General features: G+C 54.1%; 1 protein-coding gene and 2 non-coding genes across 5 annotated transcripts; all 3 read left to right on the forward strand.

The window, feature by feature from the left end:
- The first annotated feature begins 285 nt into the window (after positions 1-285).
- Per1 (period circadian regulator 1) lies at positions 286-11457 on the forward strand. Of its 3 annotated transcripts, none has more exons than XM_004669199.2 (23): positions 290-447; positions 2230-2643; positions 2757-2855; positions 2951-3105; positions 3193-3314; positions 3404-3605; positions 3748-3799; positions 3927-4069; positions 4449-4527; positions 4603-4709; positions 4856-5009; positions 5113-5221; positions 5306-5437; positions 5654-5759; positions 5856-6027; positions 6116-6246; positions 6464-6643; positions 7228-7470; positions 8320-8930; positions 9352-9538; positions 9681-9870; positions 10146-10296; positions 10657-11457. In XM_004669199.2, exons 2-23 carry the CDS (start codon positions 2369-2371, stop codon positions 10897-10899), a joined length of 3843 nt encoding a protein of 1280 aa, XP_004669256.2. In that variant the 5' UTR covers positions 290-447; positions 2230-2368; the 3' UTR covers positions 10900-11457. The 3 variants fall into 3 exon arrangements, with proteins under 3 accessions (XP_044986901.1, XP_004669256.2, XP_044986900.1); XM_045130965.1 differs by lacking the exon at positions 290-447 and adding an exon at positions 1597-1964; XM_045130966.1 differs by lacking the exon at positions 6464-6643 and having other exon boundaries at positions 286-447.
- Positions 11458-12225: 768 nt separating this feature from the next.
- Positions 12226-12299, forward strand: Trnat-agu. Its single transcript has one exon. It is a non-coding gene; the product is annotated as a tRNA-Thr (tRNA).
- Positions 12300-12751: 452 nt separating this feature from the next.
- Positions 12752-12833, forward strand: Trnas-cga. The gene has a single exon. It is a non-coding gene; the product is annotated as a tRNA-Ser (tRNA).
- The last annotated feature ends 9137 nt before the right edge of the window (positions 12834-21970 follow it).

Here is a 21970-nt window from a genome sequence, read left to right on the forward strand (position 1 = left end):
GACGGCCGTTGTTTTCTGCAAGGCTGGTCAGCTCAGGAAGTGGCCTATCTTGGGCATCACTGTGGCCCCGGCGTTTTATCTGAAGAGGGCCCCTCTTCCCCTCCCCTCACTTCCCTTTCTTTATTCGCTGTGCGAGGCTGCCGACGCCCATTGGCTGAGCGCTGCCCGAGGCCCTTCAGTCCAGCGCCAGCACCCAGGTCCACGTGCGCCCGTGTGTGTGACACAGCCCTGACCTCAGTGGGAGCCAGTAGCCAATCAGGCGCCGGGGAGAGATTCCCCAGCCAATCGGGGGCGGGGCCTGCGGCGCTGCGGGCAGAAGGCCAATGAGGGGCAGTGCCTGGCATTATGCAACCCGCCTCCCCGCCTCGCCGAGCTTCTACTCGGTTGCGGGCTGAAACGGCAGCGGGCGGGCAGGCGGAGGCTGGAGACGCTCGAGCGCACGGCCAGGTAGGGCTCCCCGCGGTCACCCCGGGGCCAGTGTCCGTCCTCGATCACTTTCAGCCTAGGCGCTTGTATTTTGGTGGTTGGGGGGAGGGAGGGTCACTTTCAGCCTAGGCGCTCAGACAGCACAATAACACCCCGCGTTCCTGCTCCGCGGTCCACCCCCTCACCGGCCCCGGGGAAGCTACCCAGGTAGTCCCTTCAATCCGTCACCGCGTCCCCGCACTCCTCGCTCGCCCCGTCTCCAGCTCAGATCGTGGATCCCGGCCCCACAACCGACCCTTAGCGAGCACGCCCCAACTCCTCCTCGTTACTCAAGGGTCCTCGGATTTGCCACCACCATCCCCCCCACCTTTTGCACCCAAGGACCCCCTTGAAGCTCCCAGCGCTTCCCGCCCTCCTAGCCTCGGATCCCTGGCTCGGCGCCGGCCGTGATGTCAGCCCGCTCCGGGCTGGAACATCCCGTTCCCGGCGCTAGTTCCTGCTGTTGGCCGCAGCCTTCCCTCTTCTCCTGGCGCTTGGAAGACGCTCGGGATGGGGGTGTGGCTAGGCGAGGAGTGGAGCAAAACTATGCTGGGGGTGTGGGGTGCGTTCCCCGCCTGGAGCCTGGGACGCGCGGCGCGGCGGGGGGTGCAAGGAAGGAAAGTGGGCACGGAGCAGGGTGCCCAGGTCCCCGCGGGTGGCCTGCGCTGGTGGCTTCGGCCTTCCGCGGCCGGGAGGCGGGCTGGGGCCGCCGAAAGGCGCTGTGTCGTCTGGATCCCAAAGACGCGGCTCCAGGCGGGGGAGCTAGGATCCCGGGGCGCTTGGACCAGGCCCCCTCCCCCGGAATCCCTGTAGTCTGTCGGTCTGTCTGTCTGTCTTAAGGACCGGCCGAGCTCAGGGCACAAGTTAGGATGGGTGACCCCGGCCGTGCCGGCCTGGGTGGGAAGTGGGGGGTCGTTTCCCCCACTTCCGCGGGGGAGGTGGGGGGAGGGGTCGCTCCCGCCCCTCAGTGGTCCCTCCAGCAACCGCTGAGCTCAGCGGCTGACGTCGGTTTCCCTGACGACGGCGGCGGCGGAAGCGCGTGGTGGGGATCGCGCACGTCGCCGCGCATGTGCAGAGGGGGTGGTGCCGCCCCCGGATAAAATTAGCCCGGAAGCCTAAATATAGGAGGCAGTCGGCTCCCCACTGCTCTTAAGAGTCCCAGGCCAAGTTCGGACCTAATAATAACGGGGATGGGAAATTTCTGAGCTTGTATTTTTGTGTGTGTGTGTGTGTCGAGGTAGGGCCCCTAGCGCAGGCTGGCCTCGAACTCATGGTGACCACCTCAGCCCCCTCAGTGCGGGGACTGGAGGCAGAACATTCTCTGAGCTTTAGCTCTCAGCCACAGTGCTGAGGCTCTGTCCAGCCACTCCCACTCTTCCAGGGCATGTGGCAGAAAGCCTAGCAGAGCCCCCGTTACACTTGCAGCGTCTCTGGGGATAAGCAGCATAACTTGACCTTGGCTTCCTATAGCCTGCGGAGGTGTCCGCGGCCTGGGGCAGGTAAGGGAGGGTCTGGGTGAAGCAAGCAGCTGTGGGCTTGACTGCTCAGCTAGTTCCATGCCTCCTCCTTTATTTTTATTTTTATTGTTTTATTTATTTTGTTTTTTCGAGGTAAGGTCTCACTGTAGCTCAGGACGATCCGGAATTCACTATGTAGCGTCAGGGTGGCCTCGAACTCACAGCGATCCTCCTCTCTCTGCTGGGATTAAAGGCGTGTGTCACCACGCCCAGCTCCAAGCCTCCCTTCTTGGTCTCCCCTTTTCAGGTGCTGACTGTGAGTTTGTCAACCCTCAGAGACAGACGTTCCACCTCATTCCCTCAGCCAGGCCTCAAGGCCCCTTTGTGCATCCGTGGTGGCCTCTTCGCCTTCCCTCTTCTCCTCCTGTCCTCCACATGGCCCAGACATGAGTGGCCCCCTAGAAGGGGCTGATGGGGGAGGGGACCCCAGGCCCGCAGAATCCTTTTGTCCTGGAGGAGTCCCATCTCCTGGGCCCCCACAGCACCGGCCTTGCGCAGGCCCCAGCCTGGCTGATGACACTGATGCCAACAGCAATGGCTCAAGCGGCAATGAGTCCAATGGGCATGAGTCTCGGGGCGCATCCCAGCGGAGCTCACATAGCTCCTCCTCCGGCAATGGCAAGGACTCTGCCCTGCTGGAGACCACTGAGAGCAGCAAAAGGTGTGTGGTGCTTGCGCTGCAGGGTCAGGGCGGGGTCTTGTGAGGAAGGGGAGCTAGGGGAGAGCACGCTGGCGCCACCTGGGCCTCACCTTGGGCCCTTGCTCCTTTCCTAGCACAAACTCTCAGAGCCCATCCCCACCCAGCAGTTCCATCGCCTACAGCTTGCTGAGCGCCAGCTCTGAGCAGGACAACCCGTCTACCAGTGGCTGCAGGTCTGTGGAGTGAGGGGCTGTGGGAGAGGGCTGCGCCTGGAACCTCAGTCTCCAGGCTAACGCGTGTACCCCTTCCTTCCCTGCGGGGCATGCAGCAGTGAACAGTCAGCCCGGGCGAGGACCCAGAAGGAGCTCATGACAGCACTTCGGGAGCTCAAACTTCGACTGCCACCTGAGCGTCGGGGGAAGGGCCGCTCCGGAACCCTGGCTACACTCCAGTACGCGCTGGCCTGTGTCAAGCAGGTGCAAGGTGCGTGGTGTTCCTGGGCTGGGGGACGGCCTTAGTGTAAAGATGTGTCTACTTAGTGCGTGAGGTGTGCACACCCTCTCGTCACAGCCAACCAGGAGTACTACCAGCAGTGGAGCCTGGAGGAGGGTGAGCCTTGCGTCATGGACATGTCCACCTACACCCTCGAAGAGCTGGAGCACATCACGTCTGAGTACACGCTTCGCAACCAGGTTGGCCGCACACTGGGCCCTCTGTCCCAGCGGACCTTAATCCCCACTCCCACAGCTTCTGAGTCTCCTCTCGCTCTCCCTCCTCCCAGGACACCTTCTCGGTGGCCGTCTCCTTCCTGACAGGCCGCATCGTGTACATTTCGGAGCAGGCAGGGGTCTTGTTGCGGTGCAAACGGGATGTATTTCGGGGCACCCGCTTCTCAGAGCTTCTGGCTCCCCAGGATGTGGGCATCTTCTATGGTTCCACTGCCCCATCTCGTCTGCCCACCTGGGGCACTGGGGCCTCTGCAGGTAAAGCACCCACATACGCGTGGGGAGTGGTAGCTCCTGGAAGCTGCTGCTCTGAGCAGCTTGGCCTCAACTTTCAGCTGCGGGGCTCTGCTCGGGCCGGGAGTGGGGCTGGGGCTGTGCTCACTGTGCTCACTGACCCTAGGTTCTGGCCCCAAGGACTTCACCCAGGAGAAATCTGTCTTCTGCCGAATTAGGTAGGTGGAGGGCTGGCGTCCCCGTGTTACGCCTCCCTCTGTCTTTGTTGTACTGTCTTGTTGAGGTGGGGGTGGGTAGGTTTCCACTGAAACTTCCAAATGCTCATGCTCGCCTCTCCTTCGCCAGAGGAGGTCCCGACCGGGACTCAGGACCGCGGTACCAGCCCTTCCGCCTGACCCCATATGTGACCAAGATCCGGGTGTCAGATGGGGCCCCTGCACAGCCATGTTGTCTACTCATCGCAGAGCGTATCCACTCGGGTTATGAAGGTGGGTGGGCCAGGAACTTGGCACAGGGCACAGGAGGAAGGCACCCTTTCTTTAGTCAGGGATAGGGGTCGAATTGAGTGTAGGGGGCACCAGGCTGGACCTTCGGATTTGGACAGGAGAAAGTGTAAGGATGAGGGTTGTGGCCCTACTTGAAGGTAGCGTTGGGTGGGAGCCCTGAGCTGGGACAAGGCGAAGAATACTGTCATGATTTTCGGTGTCGTTTCTGCTATGAGGCACCAAAAAGCGGAGAGCCTCTGTGGTCCAGGGCTAAGCTAGGGCAAGGATTGTCAGCCACAGCTCTGCCCCAGGCAGGGCGGGGGGAGCCGAGGAACTGGCCCATTGTAGAGGCACCCCAAAAGCCACGTGTTCTGCGCTGCAGCTCCCCGGATCCCCCCTGACAAGAGAATCTTCACCACAAGGCATACACCCAGCTGCCTCTTCCAGGATGTGGACGAAAGGTGAGGTCAGGGCCTGGGGCGAGAGGGTCAGCCAGAGCCGAGGCCATGGCCACAGTGACGCCCCTCCCGTTGCAGGGCTGCCCCACTGTTGGGCTATCTGCCTCAGGATCTCCTGGGGGCCCCAGTGCTCCTGTTCCTGCATCCGGAAGACCGACCGCTGATGCTGGCCATCCACAAGAAGAGTGAGTGCTCTCCATCCGTCCCTCTCACTGCCTGTCCCCAGGGCTCTTAGCTGCCCTTGGTGGTGTCCCTTGGTGCCATGTTCTCTTAGACACGCTGTACCCTACTCCGTTTGCCCTCCTACTGACCCTGACTTCTTTTCCACCAGTCTTGCAGCTAGCCGGCCAGCCCTTTGATCACTCCCCCATCCGTTTCTGCGCCCGTAATGGGGAGTATGTTACCATGGACACCAGCTGGGCTGGCTTTGTGCACCCCTGGAGCCGCAAGGTGGCCTTCGTTTTGGGCCGCCATAAAGTACGCACGTAAGTCGACTGCGTCGCTGAGCTGACACTGGGAGTGGAGCAGCGTGAGAGGTCACAGGGTTGGGGACAGGGCAGCGCTCACCCTCCCCTCCCCTCCCCGCAGGGTGCCCCTGAATGAGGACGTGTTCACACCCCCGGCTCCCAGTCCAGCCCTGTCCTTGGACTCTGATATCCAGGAGCTCTCAGAGCAGATCCATCGGTTGCTGCTGCAGGTGAGAGTGGAGGGAAGGGCTGGGAGGTGTAAAGGAGTGGGAGGAGCAGGCTGAGGACACTGACCTTCTCTCTCCCTGCTGCAGCCTGTGCACAGCTCCAGTCCCACGGGGCTCTGCGGAGTCGGCCCTGTGACTTCTCCAGGCTTTCTCCATAGTCCTGTGTCTTCGAGCAACAGCAACGGGGGAGATGCTGAGGGGCCTGGGCCTCCCACACCAGTGAGGGGCCCTTTCTCGTGTACCCATTCCATTGCCCGTCCTCCCTCCTGGGACCAGCATTGCCAGTCCCAGAGCTTTGGTCCCTTGCCTCGCCTCGCCTCCTGCCCTTTTCCTTGCCCTGCTCCCATCATGACCTCCAGGCCTACCGAGTGCAACGTGTTTCATTGTGCCCTTGGCCTCAGGCCCTGACCACACCAACGCTTCCTCGTCCCCCAGGTGACTTTCCAGCAGATCTGCAAGGACGTGCACCTGGTGAAGCACCAGGGACAGCAGCTCTTCATCGAGTCCCGGGTGCGCCCTCCGGCCCGGCCCCGCCCCCCTGGTGCGTTGGTGGTGCTGTGGGCAGGGGTGAGGACTAAGACCTGAGAGTCCTGGGACCTCACCCCCAACCATGTTCCTTTTGCTCTTCTTGCCCCAGCTATAGGCCCACTCAAGGCCAAGGCCCTTCCCTGCCAACCCCTAGACCCAGAGCTGGGGGCGGGCCCTTCCTCCAGCCACGCCCCACTCGTCTTGGCCCCTGAGGACGCTGAGAGGAAAGAGGTCTCCAGCTGCTCCTACCAGCAGATCAACTGCCTAGACAGCATCCTCAGGTGAGGCCAGCCAGGCACCCTCTCCCTTGACTCGGCCATTGCCCCACCCCACAGTCTGCCTTATACTCTGCCCTCCAACCATCCCCAGGTACTTGGAGAGCTGCAATATTCCTGGCACCGCCAAGCGAAAGTGTGCCTCCTCCTCTTCCTACACTGCCTCGTCAGCCTCTGATGATGACAGGCAGAGGACAGGCCCTGTCCCTGTTGGGGCCAAGAAAGGTAAAGAACTAGAGCAGCCTGGCCACTGCCTGTCCCCGCCCGGTAGCCCTGATGTGTACACTTCTGCCTGGTAGGCCCCCACTTCGCTTTGGCCCTGCCCTTCTGCCCGCCTCCTGATCTCTTTCCTCTAGTCAGTCCCTCCAGAGTCCTTCCTGGGATCCCCTCTTCTGACCTCCCAGGGGGTACAGGCGGTAACTGGTGCCATCTCTCCGCACAGATCCATCGCCGGCAGTGCTGTCTGGCGAGGGCCCCACTCCTCCGAAGGAGCCAGTGGTGGGAGGCACCCTCAGCCCGCTCACTCTGGCCAATAAGGCGGAGAGCGTGGTGTCTGTCACCAGTCAGTGTAGCTTCAGCTCCACCATCGTCCATGTGGGAGACAAGAAGCCCCCGGAGTCGGGTATGGGTGTGGAGCAAGGGGCAGTGGCTGGCCCCACTTGGTTCCTTATTTAGATTTCCCTCCTGCCACCTTTCCTGCCCCGGTGGAGAGAACGGGGCTTTCCTCGGAGCTCGGGCCTCCCGTGTCTCCTGGCTGTCCACCCTGCCAACCCTGATTGCTTGCGCCTTCGCCGTTCTGCTTCTGGTGTGCTTATTGGTAGTTGAAGTGTAAAGTCTGGGATGTAAGTGTGGTCTAGGCCTAAGATGCCGACCATAGAGAGTTTAAGGCAAGGAAACTGAAGATTCTTAAAGGGTCCTTAAATGTGTTAAGATACTGGCTTCCCTAAAAGACTTGTGAGAGGTATCCCATCAAGTCTCTGGCAGGGTTTTTGGCCACCGTTGAGGACTGAGTGTCCTCCTTTCCTCCTAGGACAGCTTTGCATGGAGTCCAGCCCTTGGCAGGGAGGTGGCCTGGTAGACAAGGGTCCAAGTTTGACTATGGGACAGATCTAGGGCTGGCTGGGCTGTTGGGCAGAAAGGGTGTGGTGTGGACGTGCTGACCGCCGAGGTGGTTCTCATGATCTTTCTCCCATCTTACCTTTACAGACATCGTCATGATGGAGGACCTGCCTGGCTTAACCCCTGGCCCGGTCCCCAGCCCAGCCCCCAGCCCTGCGGTAGCTCCTGACCCCGCCCCAGATGCGTATCGCCCAGTGGGTCTGACGAAGGCTGTGCTGTCCCTGCATACCCAGAAGGAAGAGCAAGCCTTCCTCAGCCGCTTCAGAGACCTTGGCAGGCTGCGTGGACTTGACAGCTCTTCTGCGACTCCCTCAAGCCCTGGCGAGCGAGGTAGCCACCTGGAGCTTCCTTGAGCTGCCTTCTGCCCAGCTAGCCCACGGGCCACTTGCTGGAGGTGGTGGGGTGGAAGTGAGCGAGATGCTTCTGCTCTGAGACACAGGCTGGTGCTGCCTCCACGAGGCCCTGCCTAAGGGGAGACTACTTGCTGTCCTAGCCTGGCTAGGCTGGGGTCTGGGTGCGTCCAGAGAAGGGCGGCCTGGGGGCTGGCACTGAGACAGGTGCATGAAAGTACTGTTCCAGGTAAGCCACTTCAGGCCTCGCCTGGGGATCGGGGTGAGAAGTATGCCCATGGGAGACAGAGTCTTGCATGGAGATCCGTAGAGACTGGGGCCGCTTCTGATCGGGGCTGGGCTTCAAGGACAGACGGAAGGCAGCAGCTTCTCCTGGAGCCTGGTAGAGGCCCTGTGTAGATAGTACAAGACTTAAGGACGCAGACTTGGGCGCTCCTGCCGCCTTCCGCTCCATGGTGAGCTAGGCAGAACACAGCCCCGCCTGGCGGGACACCGAGCAAGGCCGGCGTGCTGAGCGGCTGCGGCGCAGGGACTGATGCCGCCTTGCCCACTCGTCATCCAAGGACCCCCGCTGCTTCCTCGCATCTGCCCGCGTCTTCTGTCTTAACCTTCATGTAACCTTGGCTCCTTCCACAATAAACCCCTGTCCCTTGGCTACTGTGATTCTTCCCTGAAGGGTCCCCGTCGCCCATCTCCTGCTCAGGCGCAATGCCCCAGCTTCTCTGGGGCCTTTGCCCACCTCTTCCTGTCAGCGTGTCAAGGCAGTGGGGGCAGCAGGGTTACTAACCCCCAGATTAAGGCCCTAGCTAACCCTGGTCTTTCCCCACAGGCTGCCACCATGGCCCCGCACCGCCTGGCCGTCGACACCACTGCCGATCCAAAGCCAAGCGTTCTCGCCACCACCAGGCCCCCCGGCCTGAGGGCCCCTGCTGTGTGTCTCACCCCGCACCTGTGCCTCCTTCTGGACCCTGGCCTCCCCCACCAGCCACCACCCCCTTCCCAGCGGTGGTCCAACCATACCCCCTCCCAGTGTTCCCCACTCGAGGAGGCACCCAGCCTCTTCCCCCTGCCCCCACACCTGTGCCCCCAGCTACTTTCCCTGCCCCCCTGGGGACCCCAATGGTGGCCTTGGTGCTCCCGAACTATCTGTTCCCTACCCCATCTAGCTATGCGTATGGAGTGCCCCAGGCTGCTGCGGAGGGGCCTCCCACTCCTGCCCCTCACTCCCCATCGCCATCCCTGCCCCCGCTGCCCCCCAGCCCCCTGCACCGCGCAGACTCACCCCTGTTCAACTCAAGATGCAGTTCCCCACTCCAGCTCAACCTGCTCCAGCTTGAGGAGCCCCCCCGCACGGATGGGGGTGCTGCTGCAGGGGGCCCCGGGAACAGTGCTGGGCCCCCGCCTCCCAGTGAGGAAGCCGCTGAGCCAGAGGCCAGACTGGTGAGCACCGATCTCCTAACGCCCCGACTACTCGCCCCAGCCCTTGGCACTGCCCCTCTGCCAGGTGCTGCCACCTTCTGGGCTGCTGTCTCAGCCTCCTGGAGACGTGTGGGTGGTAGAGCCTAGCTGAATTCGAAGTACAGCAGGAGTAGACTGCCTCCTCTTTGAAGGGACAGAGCTGCTGTGTGACAAGTGGCGAAGACAATCCCCACTGCTTCCCAAGAGCCCCTGACATGGAGAGGGTCTTGGCATCAAGTCCCTGCTCATCAGCCCTCCTGTCTGCCTGGCCCTGTGTCAGGGGTTGGGGAGCAAGGGCCTCTTAGACTGAATGTGCTTTCCCTGGCCCCCCAGTAATAGAGGCAGTTGAAGGGAAACTGAAAATGTTGAACCCTTAACCCTTCCCTACCCCTGCCTGCTTCAGGTGGACGTAACTGAGTCCTCTAATCAGGACGCACTTTCGGGCTCCAGTGACCTGCTGGAGCTGTTGCTTCAAGAAGACTCCCGTTCCGGCTCAGGCTCGGCCGCCTCTGGCTCTCTAGGCTCCGGCTTGGGCTCGGGGTCTGGTTCAGGCTCCCATGAAGGGGGCAGCACCTCAGCCAGCATCACCCGTGAGTGCCCACCCTCCAGCACTTCCCAGGGTAGTTGGGAATCCAAACCCTACCTTGGCATAGCTTCGTAAGGCTTGGGGGGCCCTTGGAGCTGGGGGTGCTGGTCATCCTGGCTCCATTGGTGTGCCTCGCCCCTTCACAGGCAGCAGTCAGAGCAGCCACACGAGCAAGTACTTTGGCAGCATCGACTCTTCGGAAACTGAAGCTGGGGCTGCTCAGGGCAGGGCTGAGCCTGGGGACCAGGTCATTAAGTACGTGCTCCAGGATCCCATCTGGCTGCTCATGGCCAATGCTGATCAGCGCGTCATGATGACCTACCAGGTGCCCTCCAGGTGAGCGGCGTCAGAGGCCTCCTTTTTCCTTGCTTTTAGCATAGTAGAGGTCAGCCTAGCTTTACCGCACAGCTCACTGGGGCTATCTTTTCTGGGGCTGACTGACCTGGAGGTCTCCACTGGACACTCTTCCCCTTGAGATCCTGTGGCAGTTCTCCCCGGCTGAGGGCAGGTTTCCCAGTGTTGGTGTTGGCAGTGTCGTTGGGTTCACTGTGGTATGCTGACTCCCCGTCGGACCTGGCCCTCATTCCCGCTCCCTCTGTCTCCTCGAGCAGGGACACGGCTTCTGTGCTGAAGCAGGACCGGGAGCGGCTCCGAGCCATGCAGAAGCAGCAGCCTCGGTTCTCAGAGGACCAGCGGCGGGAGCTGGGTGCTGTGCATTCCTGGGTCCGGAAGGGCCAGCTGCCTCGGGCCCTTGATGTGATGGTGAGAGAAGTCCGGGAGGCCAGGGAGAGACTGAGGCGGTGGCTGTTGAACTCAAGTTCAAGGGATAGTAGACTAAAGGCTGATCTCAGTGTTCTTGGATCATTACTTCTGAAGGATGCTAATTCTACTAAATATGGTGCTGGATTATATTATATAGAAAACACACACAAGTTTTTGCACCGTATTTAACCACACTGTGACAGTTCCATAGAGGGTACAAAGCACTTTCCAACCTTGTTAGTTGGTGCATTTGTGTAGGATATTTGGGGGGAATCGCCATTGGGTTAGAAGTAGGAAACTGCTGGCAGATGGCAGTGAGGACCCTGCCTGGCTCACTCATATCTCCTTTCTCCCTCGAAGGCCTGTGTGGACTGCGGCAGCAGCGCCCAAGATCCTGGCCACTCTGGTGACCCACTCTTCTCAGAGCTGGATGGACTGGGTCTAGAGCCCATGGAGGAGGGTGGAGGTGGTGGTGAGGGTGGTGAGGACACCCAGATCCAAATTGGGGCCAAGGTCTCACGCTCTCAGGACTCTGCCATGGAGGAAGAAGAACAAGGCTCATGCATTCCAGCCTTACCTGCCACAGAAAATGGCACCAGCTAGACTACATTTTGGGGCCATGTGTGCCAGTCCCGGAGACTTGCTGCTCAAACCTTTGCGATTCTCAGAACTCCGATGTGGCCGGACCAACCAATAGGAAACTGCCCCAGCTTCTCCCACCAGGGGGACAGGCTCCCCATCACCAGCCTAAGATTTGTGGCTGCCTCCTCTTAGGGAACGGAGGGTGGAAGGTTTCAGCCCAGTCCAGCCGATTGTTAGTTCCCACCCTGGTGAGGAGTCCTTCCTCCTCTGGAGATGGCTGAGGACCAGCTGCTGAGGTGGAGAAAGTCCCAGCCGAGCCCAAGTCCCTGTCTGAGGGTCGGGCTGCACTTATTTATTGGGGTAGACAGCTCACTCACCTCCTCCAAAGGTGAGAGGAGGGGAGCCTGGGGCCTAAGGCGGACCCAGGGGTTTGAACCCCTAGCTGCTCCAGGGTGGAGGTTGGTGGACCATGGAGTCCCTGGTGCTGCCCCTCAAGCGGGACCCAGGTGTTCTCAGCTCTACCCTCTGCCAGTGGCATTTGTGTTTTTGATATTGTGTCTGTTGTTGTTTTTTTTAATACAAAAAGGAAAAAAAGGAACCAGGACTTTGTGGAATGAAGTTGGGAGTTTGGGTAAGGGAGGGGTGGCTCGGCAGCCAGTGTGGGTGTATTGAGGGTGGACATTACCATATCCCTTATGAACCCCATTTCTCTTCTCTCTACATTCCTGCCAGTCAGGGGCCTTCCTGAGCCTACGAAATTCACACCTAACAACAACACTGGCATCTTTACCACGACCTTAGCTGGGTTGGTCCTGGGACACACAAGAGGCTGTGGCTAAGGCCTGGGCAAACTCCAGCTGTGGGGACAGTGGAGAGGCAAGTGCCAGCTAGTCAACCCCGCAGCGTCCTGAAGCAGTAGAGGGCTTATTTTATTTATGTTTGAGGAGGTGAGGTTTGAGGTAGGGTCTCACTCTAGCTCAGGCTGACCTGGAATTCACTATGTAGGCTCAGGGTGGCCTCCAACTCCCAGCGACCCTCCCTCCTCTGCCTCCTGAGTACTGGGATTAAAGGCTCAGTTGCTTTTTAAGCTTCATGGTCAGCACCCTAGGGAGGGCCCTTCAGCAGGTCGGTTTTAGGTTGATAAGGCACCGGTGAGTGAGGGCCACGTTCCTGGTTGAGCTGGCTCCTGAAGGTATTGGAGAAGGGAGCAGAAACTCAGTCTCTTGGGGTTCTGAGTCCAAGGAAAGGGGTACCTTGGGTTGAATCACCTAAGTCCGTTTCTTGAGTCTCAAATTTCTGCTGCCCAGTAACTGCTGATCTACCTTGAGGCACCCAACACAGGCCACCGGCGCCGTGGCTTAGCTGGTTAAAGTGCCTGTCTAGTAAACAGGAGATCCTGGGTTCGAATCCCAGCGGTGCCTAGGAACGGGTATATTATTGCTGCAAGAAGAGTGCATCCTACCCCCTTACCAAGAAAGTATTTCGTATTTGTATCGCACTCATAGATTCTTCTTACTAAACCCAACTTCTTTGGGCCTCCTTTCCTGCAGTTTTAGTCTGCATTCAGATGCCTAGACACCTCGCTCTCAACTTCTAGAAAGAGGCACGCATCTTATCTCACTGACCCCCAGTGTTACGGAGGATTTGACTTGGATTGGGTGTAGTTGTGACCCGGGGGAGAGGGAACTGGCTCCGCGAGCGGGGCAACGTGGAAGCCAGCTGGACAACAGAGCCTATTGCTCCAGAGAAGGCCGGACTTGGCGGCCTAGGCGCAGCGCACGCGCACTGCCGCCCGGGGAAAGCGAGGGCTGACCTGCAGGGGGCGGGTGCAATGACAGGCAGCTATAGCTGCGCAGGCCCGAGGCCGCACGCGGCTGTGATGGCCGAGTGGTTAAGGCGTTGGACTCGAAATCCAATGGGGTCTCCCCGCGCAGGTTCGAATCCTGCTCACAGCGCTAATAGTTTTAATACTGGGCATTGCTGCCTGGGAGGAGAATGCAAGTTTGTTTTCTAGTTCTTTCTTCCTTGGAGAACCTTGCGCTCTAAGATCTCAGGGACTCTGCACCCGGGGACATCCCTCCGCGCCCCCTAGCGAAGGCAGAGCTCCTGTCGACCTACAAAACGCTTTACTGGGCATTTCAATTCCTAACTCCACTAAGCACTCGTGTTTCCCTAACTCCGCCTTCTGCTCTCCTGTACTCTTGACACTTCAAACTATAAATTCCCACTTCACGTTGCCTCAACTTTCTGTTTTAGTTTTTTTGTTTGTTTTGATTTTGGTTTTTCTAAGTAGGGTTTCATTGTAGCTCAGGCTGACCTGGAATTCACTATGTAGTCTCAGGGTGGTCTTGAACTCACGATGATCCTCCTACCTCTCTCTACCTCTCACGTGCTCGGATTAAAGGCACCCGGCTACTTTCTGTTTTACCAAGAAAATAGTTTCCCATGGACATACACAATGGGATCTACCAGTCACCACCCTTCCTTTCCTCCAGGACTGTTGAAGAACGCTTTCACGGATTTTTGGCCATACTTCACATCTCTGCATGTAGTAGATCTTCTGTGCTCCCTGGCCCACGTTCTTCTTCCTGTTCCAGGCTGACCTCGAATTCATTATGGAGTCTCAGGGTGGCCTTGAACTCATTGCAGTCCACCTACCTCTGCCTCCGGAGTGCTGGAAGAAAGGCGTGCGCCACCACACCTGGCTTACGTTGCTCTTTTTTTATACCATCAACATTTCTACTGGATTGTTTTCATCTACTCGCAGAATTAGTAATTTGTGTCATTCACAACAAGTAAGACAGAAAAAAAAAAAAAAAAAAAAAGCTCCTCAGGCTTGAATGTGGAAAGTCCAAGTGTTAGCAACTCAATCCCCAAATTCATGTTGTTGAGAAGCATGGATGTTGGGACACTATTAAACTAGATAAGGTCCTACAGATAGCAGTTTTATAAGAGGAAGAAAGACTGACAAGCTCATTGCTTTGACCATGGGACACTCTGCCATGTTATGAACAAGAAGGCACCAAGCTTTTGACCTCCCAGCGTTCGGAACTGTGAGCTCAACAAGCCTCTGTTGGGTTTTCAGGCTGTGGCGGAGTTGAGTGATGGCCTGCTAGGGCAGGAGCACGGCAAGAAGACGGACAAGACTCCTTGCATTCCTCACAGCACCACTCCATCTCTCTCCTCCTCTATATCACAAGCACGGCAAATTATCTCACTGTCTCCACCTCTTCTGTTTGGTACTGCCTCCAACCAGGCTCATCCTGAGCTTCCCACCACAACCGCCTTTGATACAGTTGGCAAGTGACCATCACGTTACTAAATCCATTGAGCACTAGTTAGCAGTGATTGGCACAGGTGCCTGTCCTTGCCTCTCAGGGGCACCCTCTTCACTTCTGGCCACCACACCCTTCTGACTGTCCTGTTTCACTGGCCCTCATCCATAGACCACCCTGTGGCTGCATCTTCTGGATCTCTAAATGGTGGAGTGGCTCCCAAGATCCAACTCTCCAACAGCTTCGCTTCTATCTGTGCTCCCTACCCCGTGATCTTGGTCTGGTGCCTTTAAAAATCAAGTGAGGGCTGGAGAGATGGCTTAGCCTAAGGACCCCGGTTCAAGGCTCGGTTCCCCAGGTCCCACGTTAGCCAGATGCACAAGAGGGCGCACGCGTCTGGAGTTCGTTTGCAGTGGCTGGAAGCCCTGGCGCGCCCATTCTCTCTCTCCCTCTATCTGTCTTTCTCTCTATGTCTGTCGCTCTCAAATAAATAAATAAAAAATGAACAAAAAAAAATTTAAAAAAAAAAAATCAAGTGATACAAGCCGGGTGTGGTGGCGCACGCCTTTAATCCCAGCACTTGGGAGGCTGGTAGGAGGATCCCCTTGAGTTCAAGGCCAACCTGAGATTACATAGGGAATTCCAGGTCAGTCTGGGCTAGAGTGAAACCCTATCTTGAAAAACCAAAAAAAAAATCAAATCAAATCAAGTAACACATGAAGTAAGTCATCCCACCTTTTTTTTTTTTTTTTTTTTTTTTTTTGAGGTAGGGTCTCACTCTAATTCAGATGCATGCCTTTAATCCCAGCACTTGGGAGGCGAAGGTAGGTAGGAAGATCACTGTGAGTTTGAGGCCACCTTGAAACTACATAGTAAATTCCAGGTCATCCTGGACTAGAGTGAGACCCTACCTCAAAAACAAATGAACAAAAACCACTCATCCTGCTTCTTTTTTGGACTGATTAGCAATTTATTTTTATAATATGCTGAAAGACTTAGCTAAATTCACTACTACATTTTTTTTTTCGAGTTAAGGTGCTTACTTACACAAGCTTGAAAACCCGGGTTTGATTTCCTAGTGCCCATGTAGAGCCAGATGCACAAAATGGGAATATGTTTACAATGGCAGGAGGCTCTGGCGAACCCATTTTCTCCCTCTCTTTCTCTCTCTCTCTGCTTCATTGTCAGTCTGTCTCTCATAAATAAAAGAAAAATTAAGATAAAATAAAACTAACACCAAGTGAGGTGGTGCACACCTTTAATCCCAGCACTTGGAAAGCAGAGGTAGGAGGATCACCATGAGTTCAAGGTCACCCTGAGACTACATAGTGAATTCCAGGTCAGCCTGGACTACAGTGAAACCCTACCTCAAATACATAAATCAAATAATCTAAGCAGGGTGTGGTGGCGCACACTTTTAATCCCAGCACTTAGGAGACAGAGGTAGGAGGATCACTGTGTTTGAGGCCAGCCAGCCTGGGCTATAGTGAGGGCCTACCTTGAAAAACAAAACAAAAAAACTAACTAAATAAATTTTTTAAATTAGACTAAATTATGTCCCTGGCCCTCTGGCTTCCCTTCTTGTTCCTACCCTGACATCTATTCTTAACACAGTGGGCAAAGAATTGAAGGAGGATAGGAGAAAGCTAGCTTCTTTTAGGCAGTTTCAGTTAGAGATTGAGGCCCAAAGAGAACCAGGAGATGCCACCCCCCATGCCACCTTGCCTTGGCACAAGAACACACATGAAACTCATGTCTGATCAAGACTGGTCTCTAGCAGCCCCTGCTGCCCACCGTCTAGTCCACCTAAATAAACAGCCCAGGTGGGCTGACCCTGGGATCTACCCTGCAAACCAATAGGATCTTCCCCTTGCACACCTGAATCTTGTCTCCCTGGCTTTTACCTTGTGTTGTTTAGACACACGTGAGTCTGGCCTCTACACCCACCCAAGGCTGAGGGGGTGGGGGAGAACATAGCTTTTTTTTTTTTTTCCCCTGAGTCTGGTTCTCACTCTATCCCAGGCTGACCTGGAATTCATTATGTAGTCTCAGTGTGACCTTGAACTCATGGGGGTCTTCCTACCTCTACCTGGGATTAAAGATGTACACCACCATGCCTGGTCTATAGCATTGTTTCTTTTTTTATTAGAGAGCGAGAGAGAGAGAGAAAATTGGTACACCAGGGCCTCCAGCCACTGCAGTAGAACTCCAGATATGCATGCCACCTTGTGCACACGTATGACACGTATGTGTCACCTTGTGCGCCTGGCTTACATGGGATCTGGAGAAGAACATGGGCCTTCAGGCTTATCATGCAAACACCTTAACCACTAAGCCATCTCTCCAGCCCTATGGCATTGTTTCTCGGTCTGAACTTTTCTGCTTGCCTCTGTTGTATAGTTTGGAATAATTTCCCACTTTGATCACTTGTATGATGTTCCTGTGATCTCCAGATCTACCATGTGGGTGTTCTCACCAGCTCCAGGCCTGCTACCTCTGTAATTTCTTCAAATTCAGGGTAACCATGAGTGTAACCCTCTTCATTACTCATTTCTCCTCTGAATCTCCTGGTCTCTGCTTTGATATCTGCACTCTCATTTTTCCTTGAGCCTCACCATTTGCCCTGTTATCTTCCCTACATGGAAAAGCACATGACAGATGACATGTGGGCTCCTCCTAAATCTCCCTGCCCAAGCTCCTAAATTCTACCTTCCACGTAATTGTGGCTTTACTCTAATCCCTCTTTAAAAGCCTCCTGTGGTGGTGCATGCCTTCACTCCTAGCACTCAAGAGACAGAGGTAGGATTGCCATGAGTTTGAGGCTAGCCTGAGACTACATAGTGAATTCCAGGTCAGGAAGGGCTAGAACAAGACGCTACCTCAAAAGGGGGGGGGGGGGGGCGGACAGATGGGCGTGGTGGCGCACGCCTTTAATCCCAGCACTCAGGAAGCAGAGATAGAAGGATTGCAGTGAGTTTGAGGCCAGTCTGAGACTACATAGTAAATTCCAGATCAGCCTGAGCTAGAGTGAGACCTCAAAAAACAAAACAAAACAAACAAAAAAGAGAGAGAGAGAGAAAAAAAAAAAAGAGCTGGAGCGATGGTTAAGGCACTTGCCTGCATAGCCAAAGGACCCAGGCTCAATTTCCCAGAACCCACCTAAGACAGATGCACAAAGTGGGACATATGTCAGGAGTTCATTTGCAGAGGCTGGAGGTCCTAGTACACCCATTCTCTTTTTCTCTCTTTATCTCTTTCAAAAATAAAAATTTTACCATAGTGCTGGAAAGAAGTGACTGGAGTACGGAGTTACATCTCAATCGCATCTTCCAAGGCCCAGGGTCTAATGCGGAAGAGGTGGCAGAAAGAATTTAAGAACTAAAGGAAGGGTAGGACTCCTTACAACGTGCTCCCTCAGACATAAAATGGCCTGGATATCCAAGACCTCACAGTGCCTGACACTGCCTATGTAAGACCATCATAAGAGGAGGAAAAGATCATGACATCAAAATAAAAGAGAGACTGATTGAGATGAGGAGGGTATATGATGGAGAATGGAATTTCAAAGGGGAAAGTGGGGGGAGGGAGGATATTACCATGGGGTATTTTTTATAATCATGGAAAATGTTAGTAAAAATTGAGAAAAATAAAAATAAAAATTTTAAGGCCTGGCATGGTAGCACACATTTTACTCCCAGCACTCAGGAGGCAGAAGTAGGAGGATCGCCATGAGTTCAAAGCCACCCTGAGACTACATAGTGAATTCAAGGTAAGCTACAGTGAAACCCTACCTTGCAAAACCAAAATAAATAAGTAAATAAATAATATATATATTTTTAAAGTTTCTCTTAAGTGAGCTCTATATGTGCCTGCAACTTTGCTCTAATCTCCCCCTAAGAGCCTCAGTTTCTCTTAAGAGAGCTTCATGAACTCCTCTCCATGTGCTGCGGCTCTAGGCCCGTCTTCCTCTAAAAACCTCAATTTTTCTTAAAAGGAATCTTATGAACTATGCAGTGACATGACAGCGTGTTTCCTACTTGCCATGTACTTAGGACTCTGCTCTAGCCTCCCTTCCTAGACTCCAATCTCCCTTAAGTAAACTGCACAATTTGTGATTTCCCCCTAAATAAATTAATAATTCATAATGTATCCTTCTTGAGTCAGTGCTTATGAATTCTTTATTAAAGGTAGGACAGAACCTAACACTTGAGGTTCATAAGTTCTGGGGGAGTCCTCCTGGACCCCCAAATCCTATTTTAATTTATGAAGGTGGGATACAGACCTGTAAACGTCACACTCAGAAGGTGGAGGCAGGGCCTCCCGCCTAGCAACACAGCGCTTGGAGGCTCGGTAGGATTCTGCCGCTGCAAAGCAGACACCCAGCTGTTTGTGTCACTTTGTGAGTCTAGGGAATGGAACCCATGTCCTCAGCAAGCACCTTTAACCTGAGCTGTCTCTCCAACCCAACTTTGAACTTTTTTTTTTTTTTCTTCTTTCTGAGATAGTCTAGCTCTAGCCCAGACTGGCCTGGAATTCACTATGTAGTCTCAGGCTGGCCTCAAACTCACCACAGTCTTCCTACCTCTGCCTCCCAAGTACTGGGATTAAAGGTTTGCATCACCACACCCAGCTTTGAACTCTTTTTTTTTTTTTTTTTTTAATAATATCTTATTTACAAGGAGAGGGAGAGAGAGAATGGGCACACCAGGGCCTCCAGCTGCTGCAAACGAACTCCAGATGCATGCATCACTCGCTGCTTCTGGTTTTACATAGTTACTGGGGAATTGGACCTGGGTCCTTAGGTGTGGCAGGCAGATACCTTAACCACTGAGCAATCTCTAAAGCCCATGAACTCTTTGTTTTTTAACTTTTTATTTATTTATTTGCTTGCAGGGAGAGACAGAAGGAGAGAATGACACACCAGAGCCTTCAACCACTGCAAATGAAACTCCAGAGGTGATATCATGAAGCATGGATTTGTGAAGGACAAAGTGGGGGAGGGAATGATTTATTGTCTATAATTATGGAAGTTGTCAACAAAAATAAATAAATATTTGATAACAAAACATAAAATAAATAAGTAAAATTCCTGCTAGATGTGGTGGCACACGCCTTTAATCCAGCACTTGGGAGGCAGAGGTAGGAGGAGTGCCATGAGTTCAAGGCCAGCCTGAGAATTCCAGGTCAGCCTGGGTCAGAGCAAGGGCCTACCTTGGGGGGGAAAAAAAATTGCCCTTTCTATTCCACTTGGGTCTCCGATTCCCCCTCTTAGGTTCTGATATCAACTGGCATTACAGTTTTCAATTTATAAAGTGCTTCCCTGATGAAACTGTGCCTCAAATAACAAAAATAACAGCAACAAAAAGAAAGGAATAAAGAAAAAATATTCTTTGCTTGGGTCTCTGACTCCTCCTCTTGGGTTCTGATATCCAAGACAAGTGGGGAAGTGGAACCTGGAGTCTGGAGTCTGCTTGTGGGCCTTGAGATTTTTTTTTTTTTTCCTTTTGTCTTTAGAGGTAGGGTCTCCCTCAAGCTCTAGCTGACCTGGAAGTCACTACATAGTCTCAGGGCCTCTAGCCATTGCAAACGAACTCCAGACCAACATGTGCATTTGGCTTATGTGGGACCGAATTGAACCTAGGTTCTTAGGCTTCGCAGGCATGTGCCTTAACCTCTAAGCCATCTCTCCAGCCCCCTCCCCCCCACCTTTTTTTTTTTACATGAGTAATTCCCTTGGCCCAGGAACCAGGTCCTCTTACTTCCCAACCCTCAAACCCCCAGGAGACAACCTTCCAGGAATCGTTCTATCCAAACCCAGGGTTTCTCAGAAAGTCAGCCTTTCCTTTTAAGAACTGAAGGGAGGTTGGGGAAGGATGGGATAAGAGCTTGAAACCCAGGCTGGGGGAAATGTCACAGTGGGGGAAGGGAAGGCTGATATACTCCAGTGGCTGTGTTAGTCTGGATCTTCCCTCAGCGTGGGCCACAGGGAGACCCAGACGCTCATATGCATGCCATCAGAATACAGCCATGACTTGCATGGACACAGGCCCTGTCTGAAACAGAGGCGTGTGATTGCCCAGAGACGCCTGGTAGCCACCCTCAGACACAGGGGTGCTGGGGACGGGGTCGGTGTCCTCACGGGCGTCCTGTGTAGCAGAGCAATGGCTGGAGAAAGTCACTCAGGTCATTAGACTAGTCTCACCTGAGGGCAGCCCTGGGCTTTGAGGGCCTGGAGACTATATAATTTTGAAAGGAAAAGTATAAAACTAGGTATAAAAAGTCATGTTTAGAGTGAAGTAAGAGCGCAATATTTACAAATTATAGGCAAGCCCAAGAGACTGGACTTTTATATGTTTTTATTTTATTTCATTTTTGGTTTTCCGAGGTAGGGTCTCTATCCCAGGCTAACCTGGAATTCAATATGTAGTCTCAGGGTGGCCTCAAACTCATGGCAATCATCCTACCTCTGCCTCCTGAGTGCTGGGATTAAAGGCGTGCGCCACCATACCCAGCTCTGGACTATTTGTTTTTAAGAATTTTTAAAAATTTATTTACTTATTTTGGTTTTCCGAGGTAGGGTCTCACTCTAGCTCAAGCTGACTTGGAATTAATTCACCAGGGAGTCTCAGGGTGGCCTTGAATTCATGGCCATCCTCCTACCTCTGCTTCCTGTGCACCACCATGCCCGGCTCTAAGAATATTTTTAAAATATATTTTATTTGTTTGATGAAGTGGAAGAGGCAGAGAGAAAGACAGTGGGAGCAAATGGATGCGTCAAGGCCTCCAGCCATTGCAAATGGCCTCCAGACACATGTGCCCCCTTGTACATCTGGCTTACATAGGTCCTGGGGACTTGAACCAGGGGGAATTGCTGGGGGTATTGAACCGGGATCCTTTTGCTTTGCAGGCAAATGCCTTAACCACTAAGCCATCTCTCCAGCCCTCTGGACTCTTTTTTTTTTTTTTTTTTTTTTTTTTAATGAGAGGGAGCGAGAGAGAGAGAATTGGTGTACCCAAACCTCCAGTCACTGCAGTTGAACTCCATATTCACCAGACCCCTGTGCGCATGCGCAACCTTGCATGCTTGCATTACTTTGGGTGTCTGGCTTATTTAGGACCTGGAGAGCCAAACTTCAATCCTTAGGCTTTGTAGGCAAGTGCTTTAACTGCTAAGCCACCTCTCCAGCCCAGTTTACAAATTTTAAGCCGGGCATGGTGGCACACGCCTTTAATCCCAGCACTCAGGAGGCAGAGGTAGGACGATTGCCGTGAGTTCGAGGCCACCCTGAGACTCCATAGTGAATTTCAGGTCAGCCTGGGCTAGAGTGAGACCCTATACCTCGAAAAAACAAACAAACCAATTTACAAATTTTAAGTGCTGACAAGTGGGGCTGTAACAGTTACATCTATCAAGTAATGAGTTCAATCCCTAGGACTGCAAAAACAAAAGGGAAAGAAAAACCCTTCAAAGAACCAGTGAGGTAAAACAGAGCTATATTCCTAGCCACTTAAGGAACCTGAAGTGGGAGGATGGCTTACGCCCAGGAGTTCAAGGACAGCTTAGGTAACACAGCATGACTCCTTGTCTCACAAACAACTTAAGATGGCTTAGTGGTTAAGGTATTTACTTGCAAAGCCAAGGGACCTTGGTTCAACCCCCCAGGATCCATGTTAGCCTGGTGTACAAGGTTGCACATGCATCCGGAGTTTGTCTGCAAGGGTCGGAGGCCCTGGTGTGTCCATTTTCTCTCAAATGAGTAAATAAAAGTTTTAAATTATTAAAAAAACATTACAATAATATGTAGCAGAAAAAGTTA

The sequence above is a fragment of the Jaculus jaculus genome, chromosome 12 (assembly GCF_020740685.1).
Source record: "Jaculus jaculus isolate mJacJac1 chromosome 12, mJacJac1.mat.Y.cur, whole genome shotgun sequence".
In the NCBI taxonomy this organism is placed as follows: Eukaryota; Metazoa; Chordata; class Mammalia; order Rodentia; family Dipodidae; genus Jaculus; species Jaculus jaculus.

What these genes read in the sequence shown, in the direction of transcription:
- Per1 (XM_004669199.2), top strand. Translation starts at nt 2,369, where the DNA reads ATGAGTGGCCCCCTAGAAGGGGCTGATGGGGGAGGGGACCCCAGGCCC. An exon ending in CCGTCTACCAGTGGCTGCAG is followed by an intron (nt 2,856 to 2,950) that starts GTCTGTGGAGTG and finishes CGGGGCATGCAG; the next exon opens with CAGTGAACAGTCAGCCCGGG. An exon ending in TATCCACTCGGGTTATGAAG is followed by an intron (nt 4,070 to 4,448) that starts GTGGGTGGGCCA and finishes TCTGCGCTGCAG; the next exon opens with CTCCCCGGATCCCCCCTGAC.